The 16,349-nt window shown below is 30.1% G+C and overlaps 4 protein-coding genes across 4 annotated transcripts; 2 read left to right on the forward strand and 2 right to left on the reverse strand.

Moving 5' to 3' along the window:
- Window positions 1-635: 635 nt before the first annotated feature.
- On the forward strand, window positions 636-7,182 carry LOC125060380 (transmembrane protein 214). The gene is made up of 10 exons (XM_047665264.1): window positions 636-860; window positions 937-1,100; window positions 1,413-1,695; window positions 1,801-1,989; window positions 3,016-3,233; window positions 3,483-3,708; window positions 3,778-3,920; window positions 4,992-5,115; window positions 5,629-6,025; window positions 6,443-7,182. The coding sequence occupies exons 1-10, from the start codon at window positions 743-745 to the stop codon at window positions 6,567-6,569; spliced, it is 1,989 nt and encodes a 662-aa protein (XP_047521220.1). The 5' UTR covers window positions 636-742; the 3' UTR covers window positions 6,570-7,182.
- A 958-nt stretch (window positions 7,183-8,140) lies between these two features.
- Window positions 8,141-10,731, reverse strand: LOC125060434 (deoxyribonuclease TATDN1). Its single transcript, XM_047665343.1, has 6 exons — window positions 10,586-10,731; window positions 10,328-10,507; window positions 9,607-9,793; window positions 9,116-9,319; window positions 8,441-8,650; window positions 8,141-8,275 (listed from the first exon to the last, which is right to left on the reverse strand). The coding sequence occupies exons 1-6, from the start codon at window positions 10,608-10,610 to the stop codon at window positions 8,167-8,169; spliced, it is 915 nt and encodes a 304-aa protein (XP_047521299.1). The 5' UTR covers window positions 10,611-10,731; the 3' UTR covers window positions 8,141-8,166.
- Window positions 10,732-10,830: 99 nt separating this feature from the next.
- LOC125060389 (probable RNA-binding protein CG14230) lies at window positions 10,831-13,914 on the forward strand. The gene is made up of 8 exons (XM_047665275.1): window positions 10,831-11,230; window positions 11,349-11,473; window positions 11,538-11,837; window positions 12,097-12,255; window positions 12,410-12,615; window positions 12,887-13,164; window positions 13,346-13,570; window positions 13,709-13,914. The coding sequence occupies exons 1-8, from the start codon at window positions 11,041-11,043 to the stop codon at window positions 13,879-13,881; spliced, it is 1,656 nt and encodes a 551-aa protein (XP_047521231.1). The 5' UTR covers window positions 10,831-11,040; the 3' UTR covers window positions 13,882-13,914.
- On the reverse strand, window positions 13,910-15,501 carry LOC125060425 (28S ribosomal protein S9, mitochondrial). The gene has a single exon (XM_047665332.1). The coding sequence runs from the start codon at window positions 15,343-15,345 to the stop codon at window positions 14,134-14,136; it is 1,212 nt and encodes a 403-aa protein (XP_047521288.1). The 5' UTR covers window positions 15,346-15,501; the 3' UTR covers window positions 13,910-14,133.
- Between the last annotated feature and the right edge of the window lie 848 nt (window positions 15,502-16,349).

Consider the following 16,349-nt stretch of genomic DNA (forward strand, 5'->3'; position numbering starts at 1 on the left):
TCCACATTTAAAATAATATGAATACAATTTTATTTTAAAATTCGAATCTGTAAACAAATTTATTTTACAGGATTATACTTTAGAAATAATTGCAATGGTTTTGAAAAAGTATATAATTTTTTTAGAAATCATTAAAAAATATTACTCAAAACGTAAATGATGTAAACTTCTTACATGAAACTAAATATTTTACTGTTAATTTAGCTTGTTAAAACCTTATATTCTTTAAAGGTTTTCTATTATTTCAATAAAAAAAATGTTAATGAAATAATTTGATGATTAAAATAAGCGTAAAAAGTTTTCAACCAATTATTATTGCTTACTACATTATTTATACATTAATGAGGTTGCTAACTCGATTCATACAAATTCAACATTTTTTTTACAAAACTGACTTAGCGCACTCTGCTGATGCATTTGAAAACTAATTCACGTTCCAATTAAGCTTCAGCATTATGCGGCATTGTGCGGCACTGAGTCGCAAAATGCTCTGTAATTGGAAAACGCACAAAGTGCATGTGGTTTATAAATGCATCCGTTGAATGCATCCTGTCACTACAGTGGCCACGTCTTGTCGAAGTGGAATCTAAGCAGCCAATAAGGGGGTTTCTTCAATCCTTTCAAATTTCAGTTTGACGTTTTTTGTAAATTATTTTTGACGTGTAACTTACCGCTTTCGGCTTTCCATTTATTTACGAAACTTTAACTAGTTTGATCTCAATTTTATAATACCTTTTTCGTAATGGCTAGTGGTCAATGGGAAGTTGTTGGAAAGAACAAGAAATCCCAAAATGGGAAAATGAAAAATACTAACGAAGATAAAAAGTCGATCAAAAATGGACCTAAACTCGAAGATTTAGGTAAGTATATTTAAATACATTAAATTCACTGAAACCAGAAATGTCAATTTAATTTTGTAAATTGTTAATTCTGCAGTTCCAGCATCGCAGATTAAATCATATTACGATGGCATGGAAATCGATGATACAACAAAAACCAAAGAAAAAAAGAAAGACGGGGAAAAAAAATCTAAAAAACAAGAAAAGAAAGAACCGTCAAAACCAAAACCTCCAAAAACAATAGCAGAGGCTTTAGAAGCGGTAAGAAAATTTTACATTTTTTTTTATCACTACTATTTTGCCCATGAGGCTTAAGGAATAAATCGTATTCAGAAAGTTTAAGTAATTGCAATTTAAAAAAAAATTCGCAAAATTTACGCATTATTTTAGTAATGTGATAGTAAGATGTAATAATCCTATTTCATGTACAAGAAACCTTTCAAATGTGGCAATGGAAGTTATACGATTTATTTTGTGTTATTTGGTATCCAATAAAAAATATTTTTATTGAAATTGTGTTAATTTTAATTCCATATAATTAATTATAAATATTAATATTACATTATATTTCAGATTGATGCCACAGAACTAGCCAATATAATTGCCACAAATAAAGTTAGGTTCTCAAATGCTCCTTTGGTTTGGTTGAAAGAATTAGCTAATTTCTTAAATTCAAAAATTCCTATAGATGTTGATGATCCCACATTTTCTAATTACCCTCCAAATTACCCAGTCAGTGTGTTGCCAATTGACATAAGAGCTAGTCTAGATAATGTACTTCGAGATGCTGGAAAAGCAAATACTCAACTTTTCTTTGATGTTACTCTTACAGCTCTTGCAAATGACATGAGCAGAGGTATGTATTTTTTACTAATAGTATGTGATTAGTACCATTTAGGATGCTGTATGAACTATAAACTAATAATATCAATGTATGATCTAATGTCATGTCATGTTACAGGTCAGTCTGTTAATGGGCATAGATTACTTCTACAGATGTTAGCTCTAGAAAATTCCGATTTCTGTATCACCTCCTTACCAAAGAGTGTGAGTCTCAGAAACTCATACCAAAACCGCCCACCCATTGGTTTATCACTCTTATGGGCTTTAGGCCAAGGCGGACATAATAACTTTGCAGATGGAATGAAAGGTAAATATATAATACATGTAACTAAGTTTGTGTAAAACAACCCTTATATACTGCTGGATTAACTGCTCCATATGATGTTTTCTTAAGTAATTGGCACAATCTAATAGGTCAGAAATATATATGAACATGACAAGAGACTCGACCAGCAATACTTTTTTTACAAATCATAATGAAGAACCTTGTAAAAGCATATAAAGCGTGTTCCATAGAAAATGGAAATGGTTTACTATATTTTTATTATCTTAAGAATTTTTTAAATCTAGGTGAGATCATTTATCATTATGACATGTTCTAAGGTAGCTGATAAGAAACTAACTCAGTTTTTATCTTATTACTTTATTCACTATGTAAACCATGAGTGCTATTCTTATGTAAAAGTTGTTTATCAAAACCAAAGTCAGGTATGACTGCAGTTTACTGCAAATATTTCTAAAAGACGTTATAATATATACAGTGTAAACTCTTTATAATGAATTTCAAGGGAATGAGCATTTTTATTCGTTATAGAGAGGTTTAGTTATAGGGAAGGAAGAATTAATGTATGGATATTGGGTTAAACCAAATAAATTTAATTAATTTTTACATTTATAGAGAGTTGCTTTAATGAATGACGTTATAAAGAGTTTACACTGTACTTACACTTAGTTGTGTATGTAGATAATTAAGTAAAATTGTTTTTATGATTACACTATGTGCTTTATAAAACTCAATTATAATAGGCACTTGCCACAGAGAAAGTAGTGATGTTTTGTTGTGTGTTTGTCTACCAAAAGCAGGGACAATAATTGTTATCACAGACATCACATTTTAATATTAATAAAGTTTTTATACTAAAATGTAGGCCTTCTCGTGCTTATCAACCTCTGTTGTAGAAGCAGACTGATTAATTACATAAATTTCCAAGGCACACAAGAAAGAATTTAAAATTTGTGAAACCTAAAATACTACTTCTGTTAAGAAAACATCTATTTGTTTGTATTCTTTGATAATACTTACCTATTTTAAAATAATGAGTTTCTTTTTCAGTTTGGCAAGAAATATTCCTCCCTATAATTGAGTTGAAGAACTACACCAAGTACATAATTGCATACCTCTCCAACCACCTAGATAGGCACGCTAGGATGGATGATACCAGGGTTAGTCAGGAACAGTTACTGGCAATGTTTGATACAATTAACAGTAAGAGGAATGGACTGTCCAAGGAGCTGTCAAGTGACCTTATCAAGCAATTAGTTAAATATAAGGTAAATTCTATTGATATTTGTAAAACTAAATTTAAATATATCTTCTTTATCATATATAATAAAACATAATAATGAAGTACTTATTACTTAGCTTTAAAATGTCTAGGTATTTAAGATTTTTAGGTTATGATAGGATGCTGTATGTTCATATGATGAATGAAATTCATCAAGATGTGTTATACAATATCAATCTAACATGCAAATTGCCTTTATATTTACAAGTTTACTTCATTAAATATTTAATTTCAGGATATTTACTTCAGTAAGAGTGGTAATAAACTTCAAGTGACCTTCAATCAGTTTATGAAGAAACTACCCAATCAATACCTCAGCGGAACCAATTTGGATCCTTACAACAAAGTGATAGTCGAGACCCTGGTTAACTGCTTAGCTATGGATGACTCATGCAATGCCACATGGCGACAATTGTTTAGTAGATGCAGCAAGCAAAGTGCCACTCTGATTGAATATATTGGTAAGCAAAATTTTACCTAATAATATTTATTTTTAACAAAAAGTATTTTACAATTTTATAATTTTTTAGACACAAATTGGGCAGAAGTCAGTCGAAAGCTAAAGCATAAGTCACTTAAAATAACAATTACTCAATACAAGGAGGTTTGTGGTGAATTTTTGAAGGGGAAGAAAAAGGATGAGACTGTTGTTAAGGCTAACAGAATATGTCAGGTGTGTGCAGATAATTAATACATAATAGTGGGTCTTAGGGTAAGATTCCGGGTCCAAAATGACTGTTTATTTTATTGGTTTTGACATACAGTAATCATATTGAGCTTTACTTTGGCTCTGAATTTAACTAATTTTAGGCTGCACTCAAAACCGTCAATGTTTATGGAAACCGTTGAAAAATGTTTGTGTTCGTGTGTATGTGTGTGAAAAATAACCTTTTAAAAATCATATATAATTAGATATATTTCAAATACACCGCCTTCTTAATTCTTGTACAGATTCAAATAACTAAACGAATACGTTGTAAACGGCACAGATTATTGATTTTCGGTTGACGTGTAACCTGGATAACTTTCACTACATGATATGCCAATTGCCAGTTGTCATTATGCCTATTTAGTTTGTGTCAGCTATATCTGGGAAGGGTCGCTTCGGTCGAAAAAATCGAATATCATCGAAGTTATATTATAAGACAAACTAAAATACTACGTTAGTAAATTTGTTAAAGCTTCCAAGGGTTGAATAAGACCAACGTACTAAAGTAAAGGACTCCTAAAAGTAAAATTACATTTAACTATTTTATTTTCTAAAGGGCGTTGTTTTAGAGGAAAAACTTGTTTACTAAATACCTCTGTAAAGAACAGCTATTAGACTTACCACGTTACATCCGCTAGTAACTGTTTCGCTGTTGTTCAATATATACTGAAGCTTTGTGGGGGTCTTATGATTTCAATTAGTAGATTTTTTCACTAAAACTATATATTTTTTTAATTTTGATTGTTATAGAAGTTTGATTTCTGTGTAATTTTTTTATAATATTGGATAACATAACATTATAAAATAGTGCTTTAAAGTGTTAGTGCAGAGTGATAATGATAAAGTTTGTCTTTATTTTACAGACTTAAGACAATATGTGTTAGGCATAGGTTGAGTAAAATATAAATCCTGAAACTACAGTTATTTCATTTTGGTTTTGTGCATTAAGATAAGGATCCAATTGCTTCCAATTATTACATGTAATGTATTACAATACAGATCATAACAATTCTACTCTAAAAAATTTGTTCACAGGATATCTTAGACAGGATGACAAGTACAAGAAGATTTCCTTGGATGTGGGCAATTTTGTTCCTGTTAGTGGGTATAACTGGGCTTATTTCTTATGATGTCTCCCGAGTTAATGGAAACTTTCCGAGTAAGTTACATTATATAATTTGAAAATATTGATATTAATATTACAGCCAATATAATTTGAATCCTCATTAGCAGTCATCAGCATTCACTGGTTCTATCGAGCATAGTAATCCTTTGATTAATAAATAAGTTACTGTAATAGTTACATCAGGTTTAGCACATTTGTAATTGGTATTTCTTTCTAGTGTCTCATTCCTTTTTAAAATTTAAATGGCTTAATTATGAAAATGTTGAACTTTGGAAAGGAAAACAGTAATTTTTTTTATACTGTAATGACCTTTTTAACCTCTATTGTTATTTTTCGTATATGGATGGATTATGTACAGATTTTCTGCAATTTTTGTTATATAAATTGCAATTGTAATGTTTTTAGATTAAGTGTAATTTCTTATTTTGTTTCTTTGCAATTATATTTTTTACTTTGTATCATCAAACATTGAATTAAATGCTTTTAAGATTCATTTAAATTTATAGAATTGTTATATTTGAAATAAAATTATAAATACTTTTTCAGAAAGCACAACTGGTCAACTTTTGAATGATCTAGGATTGTTAGAACACAGTCAAAAAGCATGGCAGAAGACTCTTTCTTCATCTGCTCGTGGATACATCTGGCTTGAGACAAATGTACCAATTTACTATACACAGGCAGTTGAATTCTCAAAACCCTACTCTCAACTCTCTAAGGACCTCTTCGCCATTGGTGTGAAGAAAACAGGAATCCTTTATGGGAATATGAAAGAATATGTTATAGAGAAGACACCAGTGATTGTAGCTACTATAGACCAATACATCCCTGGTGCAGTTGAAACAATTCAAACATATTTTGTGAGCGGTTTGGACACAATAAAAAAATATTCTAATGAATATTACCAAGTTGTTGCTGAATACTTGGCAACGAAAGTTTTTGTGTAAGTTTGCATTTTGATCAATTTTTTGTCATTTCATGTTTTCAAGGTTAACAAGATTTGTTTAAAGTAGATGTTAATTGATTTTAAAAAGTTTTAGTCAATCAAATTTTTATGGAATCATGAATAGATTTATTCAAAAGAATTTTCAATGTTAGTTTAGTTTAGTTAGTTTATCTATTCAAGATTTAAATGTTTTTTTAGTCGAGACATTTGCTATTCATAAATGAGCAGCCCTCGCAAGTATAAGTAATAAGTATATATAGTAACATCTTCCATGTTGTTTCAATTTAAAAACATACATTATTACATAACATTTTATTTGCCTCATTTATTGTATCTGCAATAATTTATTCTAAGTCCTCTGAACTACAGAACTGTATCCGCTGAATTATTAGTGATAATTTTGTTATGTTACAGAGGCAACTGGGCACCAGAGATCTTGCAAGTTAAAACCCAACTAGCACTTAATGCTACCAGGTCTCATGTGAACGACTATTTCCACTGGTTCCGTGAACAGGTACATACATATTCGAAGATTCCCTGAAGATATATGTGGGAATTATGAACAGTGAGTTAGTGTTATTGTGTCAACCATGTTTTACAAGGTCATAGTGATTTTTCTACTATGAATGTTTGAAAGTTGAGTGTGGTTACTGTTTGCTAATCATAATAATATTCATATATTTTTTACAGAAAATTCAATGATCGCCTCCTTTGAGTAGTTTTAAGATATGTCATGAAAATATCACATAATTGTTTTAGTAATCGATAGAAAACTAGCCATCACCATAGATTTGTAAAGTAATATTTACTGTTGTAGGTTGACACAATTTTACTAATTAAATTAGCAGTTTGGACATTGTTATGCTTACTGTAATGTGGTGCTACTCATAAAGCAGTAATGTCTTTTATCTCTTTCTATAAGATTTAACATTTAGCAATACTAGATAACTTACATCTAAGGTCATCAATTAATAAATCGGCACCACATTATAGAGTATGAGCAATTATTTTATTACCTTATAATCCATTTAAATGAGTTATCAAGCACAAATTTAATTGTTAATTGTTACATCAACAACGAAATTATGAGTAGTATTTTAAAGAAATGAATTGAATTACATAAACAAATTGAGGTTTTTTATATATTTTACTTACTTTAAAAAAAATGGATTGAATGTATTATTTTTATGTAATCCATGACATTAATTAGGTGTTCAGTATTCTTAAGCATTCCCAATTGCATTTTGTTTAATGATTTTGAAATAAAATTCTAGTTACCATCATGAAATCACAGTGTTAATGTAGAAAATATTGCTATAAGTTTTTGTAGTGTATTTATTTTGTGTTGAGTGTGTTTTAAATTTTAATACAGAATCTTAATTAAAACGTGTTTCTTTTATCATATTTTTTTAAATCAGAAAGTAACAATAACATTTAAATTATAAACAAGCCGTCTTTGGTCCACATTACTAAGCTTTCCAAAGTATGTTTCCTTTGAACTTAGTAAATTTTCATTACCTAATTTATTTGTAAGGATCTAAGGACTATTAAGAGCAGTGTTAGCTTTGTGCAAGAGACTTAACTTAAGACCGGGCATTAAGCAGAATCACTCATCGTAGATTAGATTTTATCTAAATATGTTATGTTTGAATTAAAAGTAATAAATATGCATTGATCCTTTACTATAATTTTAATGATTGACTTAAAAAAATCACAGTTCTTAAACTTTTGTCTCATCTCACGCGAACTACATTGATACAAGAACAGCTTTGAGTAGAAAATAAACAATTCCCCAAAAGTACACTAACACACTTTAGCATTTATAATATTAGTATGATTATTTAATTATGGAAATATTCCATTAAATTTCAAATCAAACCGCGTAATACATGTAAACAAAACAGATGCTAATTTATTGAAAATGATATGTACCTATATTTTGCATGATGTTGACTGTTGCGCCACGATGATTGCATTTGTCACTAAAGCGGGTCAAATCATAAATTTTGCTAGCTTTAGGCGCGCTTTTAATAAGTAAGGAAATAAAACAAGTACACCATGCGATGATGAAAACGTCTCCACTTAAATAAGATATTAAAAAAAACTAAATAATGTAAGTTTTCTATTTATATAGAAAATTAACATGTTTTATCCTTAAAAAATAACTTGGTGGTATTTTCATAAATAGCTTCTGCAAGTTCGTTGATGTCTTCATTTCGTATTGCCGCTAAAATTTCCAAAACTTGTCTGTAAGAAAATAATATTAAAAAAGTAAAGAATTATTTCCCGATATTCAACGTACATACATACATACATACATGAAATTTAGGGGTTAATGAGTTGAAAGCTAAAGTTTGAATAAGCAGCTTAAGCAAGAATTTAATAAATTTAAACAAACTGTAAAATACATACACAATATTTACAGGTTCATTTCTCCCTTTAACAAGACTATCATTTTCCAAAGTCAACTTTTCTTTTTTAACTGTTGGTTGTTTTGTAACTACATGTTTGTGTCCTGGGTGTGTCGGTTTAACTTCACACCAAGGGCTGTCGGTTTCAATAAGTAACTTATCTTGTGGTATCTTTGCAACAACTTCTAGATTTTCTTCTGTTCTTAATGAGCTGAAAAAGAGCTATATTTGCAGAATGTTGACCAGACTTGAAAGGCCTTTTAAGGATAAGTAAAAATTTAGCAAACTGATGCTATCTATTTCTAAGGGCCAAAGAAAACTTAAGCTAGAGGCATTAAATAAATAAATAAATCAGTGGCGCTATAACCTTATTTTATTATTGATTTAGGCCTCAGGTTTCTGTATCTGTTTAATGATCATTTGCCAATCTTATAGGCAAGTAGGTGAACAGTCTCTTGTGCCTGACACAAGCCGTGGACATTTTGGATCTAAGGCAAGCCGGTTTCCTCACGATGTATTCCTTGAAAGTCACACACTGAAGACACTAGGTTAACACTGTTCAGTAGGCAAGGCAAAGCTGCTAGTGTTGTTAATTTTAATTTTTTTTATACATATTGAAAATGTATACTATTCTAAAAAAAATGGGCTCATTATATTGTATTATAACATTACTTACCATCCATTTATACCTATGTGCAAATTTAATTCTAAAATCTTTTGAAGGGCATTATAGGAGCCATCAAAGGAATGAACAACTCCACCAGTAATACTATCCCGATGTTTCTCTAAAATCAATACCAAATCATCAGCAGCCTCTCTGCAGTGCAGAAACAGTGGCAATTTGTGATTATGACATAACTGCAATTGTAATTCAAAATATCTAAAACAAAAATTATAACACTCAAACATGGTGGCAATGGGATGGAGAAATCTACTGATCTTCATTAAAGTATAAATCTCTTCGAAAATATTTAGGTTTAGTTTTATGTTCGATGATGGGAATTAAATGAATTTCAGACAAATTACTATGCTATTAATAGCATAGTAATTTGTCTGAAATTGAAATTTGTATGAAATAATTTTTTTCTTATTTACTCACATATGTTAGGTTAAAAGGCTATAATGGCTCTAAGTACAATTCCATAACAAGAATTGTAAAGTACCTACTTGAGTTGAACATCCTTTTGACAAAAATTTAGTCTCTCATAGTCCAGGCCAAATTCGCCAATAGCAACAACTTTGTCTTTGTTGTCCAATATTAAGTCACTAAGATCACTGAGGTATGTTTCCGGACTATCACTAAGAAATTCATCACATCTAGTTGGATGACATCCTACAGTAGAAAACAATCTTGCTGAAATTTATATAAGAAAATAATTACAATACATAACATGGCCATAAGAAAAAGAGTACCAAACCACCTTTTTCTATTAAGTTGCTAAGTAAGACCCTCTGTGCATGGTAAATGTCAGAAGACTAATAGCTAGCAATGTACTTAATGTACGTTAAGTACATTGTTAGCCTGAAATTGTACACTATTTCTAGAAGTCATAATTAGTTTGGAAATACATTTTCGGTTGGTGGACTCACTATGTGCGCATTTAACATTTGCTCAAACAGTGAAGGCAAACATTGTGAGGTCGGACATGTCTTAGACCCAAAAAGTCTACGGCGTGTGTCAGGCACTGGAGGCTAATCACCGACTTGCCTATTAGAATGAAAAATGATCATGAAACAGATTCAGAAATCTGACGCCTAGACCTAAAGAGGTTGTAGCGCCACTGTTTTATTTCTTCATAATTTCAAATAATAAATATAAGTAAAATTATATTTGAAAACTACTTTAGTGTTTTAAGTCATATAAAATTTACCATTTCAAAATACTTACAATCTGTACGTGCAAGTTGTAAAGCCTCTTTACTTTCTGACAGGCTTCCTCCAGTAATAATAATTTTATTGAGACCCCCTGACCATGCACGGTCTAAGACCTTGTGTAAATCCGGGTCATGTTTCCTTGAACCGTGATAGATTCCTCGGTACATACCGTCAGTTAAGTTTGCTCCAATATCTTAAAAAATAATGATACTACTTGATGTTTTTATCATAAGTTTAGATTTTTTACCATTTTTTACAATGGTACTTTTACCTATATATTTTTTTAAATTTGCCATATTCCTTATTGATATTTAAAATTTGCAATTATAAGCCGATTTATTTCAATATTATCCCAATTCCCAAAATAACCAAATATTTATCATCTAAATTGGCATTTGGCATCCTCCATCAAATATCAATTTATATGATCAGCTGACGTTAGTTTTAGGGGGAAAATTCGGAAAGAATTGGCATTACTGCACTAGTGAGTGGTGTCAACTGTCAATTCACATTTGTCAAATGAACACATGAATGAACAGTCAACAGTGAACACAAGTTAAGCTATTCGCAGTTTTAGGTTATAAACTAAAAATATTATAAATAAACTCACCGTGGCCTTGTGAAATTAATGCCACTTTATTTTACAAGTAAATAAATTATCTTAATTTTTATTTGTCGTTTGTGTTTAACACTAATGTGTTTTTAAAATTATTTTTGTAAGTTACAATGGATTCAAATTTTCGTATTTTTGTTGGAAATCTACCTGAAAATAGTTCCGAGAAGGACTTAGCAGCAAAATTTTCCTCCTTTGGAGATATAGTAAATATTGATATTAAATGTAAACCTGACGCTGAACCTGATAAAAAGAAATTTGCCTTTGTCACATTATGTACATCAGAATACAATATAGAAGCATGTAAGTAATTTATTTCTATTATTCATTTCTTGTTATTTATTTGGTTATTTCATACAAAAATTTATTATTTCTCCTCTGAATTGACAAACATTGTTCAAATTAGTTATTTGATTTGCAGGCTTAAAACATTTTTCAAATGAATTGTTTTTGGGAAGGCAATTATATGTTACTAGAGCTCGTGAGAGTTTTTTGGAGAGGCTCCAAAGGGAACGTGAACAAGCTCAGCAAAAGGACACACCAAAGGTTGTTTACAACATATATTCTCTAATCAATACTATACTTAATAATATATGTGTATCTTTTACAGGTTCTTGAAAGTAACTTTAGTACAAAGAAAAGCTTTGAAGTTTCTAGAAATAATAAAAGAAAATTTATTAATGATAATGATTTTGAAGATAAAACTGATGGAAATTGTCATACAGGTTCTAACTCGGAACCTCAACATAAAACAAAGAACTACAATGACAATTCAAGAAATGTTGACATTAAACTGTCTCAATTTGATAAGAAACAAGAATCTGAAGCTAAACGATTGGAGTCTATGAAAAGAAAGAGACAAGAGTTCAAAGAAAAGAAAATGATGATCAAAACTGGATTAATTGGTATTGTAAGTACTTTATGAAACTTACCCTTATTATACATAAAACCATTACCCTTATTATATATAAAACTTGGACATAAATACTATATTTGTTTTCATGTGAAATAATCTTAAATATTAAGTAATTTAAAGATTTGGGTTCTTTGTAGATCAACTGCACCAACCATTAGCTTATAGCTTTTTTAACATTTTGACTATTTATCTATTATTCTGTATGTATAACTAAAACATCTATCAATTGGATTTTATTCTTACCTTTTTTTAGGATAAACCTACCAATAAAAAAATATTTTTTTCTGATAATGAAGATGTATCTGAAACAACAAACAGTAAAAGAAAACCAGACTTGTTTGAAGGAGATGGCAGTGGTGATGAAATTAACTTTGAAATAAAAGAACAATTCGAAGGAAGAAAGGGACAAAAGGTATAGAAAATTACTTTGATTTATTAATTTTTTCTTTCACTTACTACTGAACAATGAAAAATTATTTAATAATAATAATCTTACGCAAGGTATTAAGATTTCAGCTTACAAGGTGTCGTTTGAAATTAGTAATTCATTTTTCAAATTCTTGTAGGTTTTAGATCTAAAATCGAAGTACAAAACTGATAAGCGGTTTGTCTTAGATGAAAGATTTGCCGAAGAGTCAAACGAGGAAGATGACAACATTGAGAACATTGAATTAAATCAGGCAGATGAAAAGGCCACACAACTTAATATCCTGCAGAATGTTTTAGGTGTACCAATTAAAACAAGGCAACATGACCCTTCAAATAAAGTCAAGTATGTTTTTTTTAGGTTCTTTTAGTTGAAAATAGAACTTGTTTCCTCATTTTTGAAAATTATAATAACACAGGATATGGTTCGGTATATACATATTTTTATATGTTGGCAAATATATAGTTAAGTAGTTCCGTACTGCTAAATTAGAATATTTCTTTCATTTATCAAAAGCTATATATATATATGTATAACATAATGCTACAAACACATTAATACTGATGAAACCATGGGTCACTAGTATTATACAAAATACATAATGCCTGCATTACAGGGCAAAAATTGGTATGCTGCGATTTGATCCTTTACAACCTGAGCATGCAAAATTTCTTGCACCAATTGAACCAAAGCAAGAGAATAAGAAATCTAAAAAGAAAAAATTGAAGGACAATGAGTTACAAGAGCCGGAGCCGGTACCAATGGAAATTGAAAAAGTTGAAGTCTCAAAGGAACAATTTTATGAAGTTAGTGATGTTTTAAAAGAAAGTATCACACAACCAACAGCATTTAGTTTACGTAGTTTATTTTCAAAAGGAGAAAATAATGACGAAGGTAGGTTTTAATTTAATATTTATATGCTGTGTCTTAAAAGGATTTGTTATTACAACAAAAGCTTTATAATTAATGTTTCTCTTTGCAAACATGTGTTCAGAGAAGGCACAAATAATCACTATGTATAAAATTGGGAGCTATACTTTATTTTTTTAAGATAATGTTCTCTTTTGCTTTGCAGAACCACAAGTTCAAGAAAAACAAAGTGTACAAATTGAGAAAAAGATGGATAAAAAAGTAAAGAATCCATTGGACCCAGGTGAAAAAAATCCATTTGTATATGATTCATCAGATTCTGAGGATGAAGAAACTAAAATTCAGGAACCAGTTCAAACAGAAAAATCTGAAGTAAAAGCTGTATGGAGAGAAAACTTGTTTTTCACAAAGTTTGATAATAGACTAAAAGGTAAGTTGGAAAGATGATTAAAAACTAATTAAATAAAGAGACTTATTTAGAAGGCATCACATTAATTTTAGTTAATAATGTTTCTATAACAAAACAGTTATGATTCCTCCATCATAGCATTACGGTTACCTGTTTCAGATGGATTAGAATTTTTTAACACATCAATTGAAGGTTCAATTCATAAAGAGAGACGACAATTGAAATCTGTTATGAAGAAGAGACTTTATAACAAGGAGCGCAAAAATAAAATGTTCCAAAAGAAAATTGGAGGTAGAAAAAAGACAATGAAAAAGTCTTATAGAAAAGTCTAAATTCAGGGTCATTAATAAATGAAATAAATAATTTTTGATTGTGTTTTATTTCTATTTGCCTCGATCTCCCAACAATTGTTGTACAAAATAATTACATACCACTTGTTACAGACTGCCAGCTAACTAATTGAAATTAAAGTTGGAACAAATACTGTTACAATTTGTAGTTAAAAGAAAATTATCTATAATATCTTCATTAATTCCTATCATAGATGAGGAAATTAAATATTTTCTACATAACATATTATGAAACTATCTCCTCTTCCATGTAGGCTTCTTTCTAGCACCGGGTTGACCTGGCTTCTTTCTTTCTCTTCTACGATGATCCCTGGTGAGCAAACCAGCAACTTGCATTGATTCCAGCATACTTTTATCAACAAAACTACGTAGGCCCCAAGCTATGCCCCATCTTATTGCCCCAGCTTGCCCTGAAGGACCTCCACCTTCGATGTTGCACTCCACATCCACACTATTCTGTAGGCCAGTAAATATTAAGGGGAATATTACTTGCTCTCTTGACTGTATGTCCTCAAAGTAGGTTATGTCTTTACCATTAATTATAATTTTTCCTGTTCCAGGAGAGTGAATGGTTACATCCCCTCTTGCTTTCTTCCTTAAACATTCATATGTTGTAATATATGCTCTACCTTCTTCATCAAAACTGGGCTTAGGTATCTCTAATGCAAATTTCTGAGAGGCAAGTGGTTTCCTATAGTTCTCAATGAAATCAATGCATTTGTAAGAATATGGTGTAGAAACTAACCTCTCCATGACTAACTTAAAATTATCATATTCCAGATCTGAAATTGTTTCTACTAGCATTATTTCCAGTTGATCTTTGGAAACCCAAACACTTGATGATAGTTCTAGTTTACTATTTTGGTCTGGGGTGGCTTTGTTTCTTATCACTTTATCTTCAAATTTATACAAGTTTTGTAGATGTTCTGCAGCATCATAAAGTAATTTAAAAAAGTTTGGCTTTCCAGTATAAAATAGGAAATGATGAGGTCGCCCAGCTTCATCAAACTCAGCCGCTTTTCTAGCTGGAAAAACTTCTTCAGGTGGCTTCATTAAGGGCCTGGCTGCTGGATCGTAAATACCACTAGGGAACAAATATTCAATTGCTCTATCTACATCTCTTTGTGTAAATGTTTCGGGATCTTCACCCATCATATTAGCTAGATGCCTCTTACCGATGTTGTACTCAATTTGTTGCTTTTTCATAAAATCATCATGTTCTCTTGCTCGTTCCAAATAAGCCTTCATAGGTTTGCTAATAGATTTCTTCTTATTCAAAGTTTCCCAATCAGTAAATTGTTCGTAAATATCATGTGCATTTGTTGTATTCTTGTGACTGCTGCTATATTGTCGCGCATTTTTATTATAAACTGAGTTAAGAAAGGAAGAAATATATTTTGATACAGGCATAACCTGTTTTAGTGTAAATTTTATAACGTTCGACATTATATAGTTTGTAATTACAGCTTTTTATAATAGACGTTAAAGTTATACATATCATAAACCACAATTGAAGTGATGAATAAATAGTAAATATTTTGTTTTACATTTTAATTAAAGTTAAAATGTGTTCGGTGACTTCGGTCTATAGAGCACAGATTACTTATTTGGTAACACTAAACACTTTGCTTTATTCATCTGTGGATATAAGTATTGAGTTATGACCACAGAGTACATTATATATAGGATAGGATAGCTTATTACCTTAATAATAAGCACCGTGATCCAACTCCTACAAAATATTCCGATCGACTAAAAACCCCTAAATTTTTTATTGTACACTCGCGTTCGGTTTGAGAGGTAATTTCTTTTATGAAAAAATAACACAGTCAAGAAATATATAAAAGCTGTTGTTATTATGCGGGTGAATTTTACACATTAACTAACATAAATTTAATGACCTGTTTGGTATTGATTATATTTTTTTCCTATAATGTAATTTTTCTTGGCATATGTTTTTTGCTTTTTACTCATTTTCTCTTCAAACATTTGATTGCCGACCTCAATAGGCGATGTGTCTAAAGATAAAGTACAGAAGTGACTAGAAGCTATTAGAAAATCTAAACAGAAAGATATTATTGCAAACAAATGTAAAAGGGATAATGATAATGTAAGTGGTAGTAATGAATCAATGATTAATGCGTATTTTTGGTATTCCTAACCAACATAACATTACTTTACTTTTACGAATTAGGATAGGGTTAGTCTGTAGTCAGTAAAATAAATTTTTTTTCTACGTTTGCTATTTTATCGCAGATTCTATTATATATGTGATATTATGATTATGTGACATTTGGATTCTTGACAATCAATTGACATTTCATATTTGATTTTTGAGACTTTTCCTGTGAAAAATGCCTATTTTCTGTTTTACGACTTGTGAAGTTTAAATTTTTATTCTGTTATAATTTCTTGTAAATCTTTTATTTAATAATAATACAATTTATACG

This window comes from Pieris napi, chromosome 2 (assembly GCF_905475465.1).
Source record: "Pieris napi chromosome 2, ilPieNapi1.2, whole genome shotgun sequence".
Taxonomy (NCBI): domain Eukaryota; kingdom Metazoa; phylum Arthropoda; class Insecta; order Lepidoptera; family Pieridae; genus Pieris; species Pieris napi.

Excerpts from the sequence above, each read along its gene's own strand:
- LOC125060389 (XM_047665275.1), top strand. The coding sequence starts at position 11,041 with ATGGATTCAAATTTTCGTATTTTTGTTGGAAATCTACCTGAAAATAGT. Across the intron at positions 11,474-11,537 it reads AGCAAAAGGACACACCAAAG|GTTCTTGAAAGTAACTTTAG; the intron begins GTTGTTTACAAC and ends TATCTTTTACAG. Across the intron at positions 13,165-13,345 it reads AGGAGAAAATAATGACGAAG|AACCACAAGTTCAAGAAAAA; the intron begins GTAGGTTTTAAT and ends TTTGCTTTGCAG.
- LOC125060380 (XM_047665264.1), top strand. The coding sequence starts at position 743 with ATGGCTAGTGGTCAATGGGAAGTTGTTGGAAAGAACAAGAAATCCCAA. Across the intron at positions 861-936 it reads ACCTAAACTCGAAGATTTAG|TTCCAGCATCGCAGATTAAA; the intron begins GTAAGTATATTT and ends TTAATTCTGCAG. Across the intron at positions 3,921-4,991 it reads AGGCTAACAGAATATGTCAG|GATATCTTAGACAGGATGAC; the intron begins GTGTGTGCAGAT and ends ATTTGTTCACAG.
- LOC125060425 (XM_047665332.1), bottom strand. The coding sequence starts at position 15,345 with ATGTCGAACGTTATAAAATTTACACTAAAACAGGTTATGCCTGTATCA.
- LOC125060434 (XM_047665343.1), bottom strand. The coding sequence starts at position 10,610 with ATGGCAAATTTAAAAAAATATATAG. Across the intron at positions 9,794-10,327 it reads ACAACTTGCACGTACAGATT|CAAGATTGTTTTCTACTGTA; the intron begins GTAAGTATTTTG and ends TATAAATTTCAG. Across the intron at positions 8,276-8,440 it reads AATGAACCTGTAAATATTGT|ACAAGTTTTGGAAATTTTAG; the intron begins GTATGTATTTTA and ends ATTTTCTTACAG.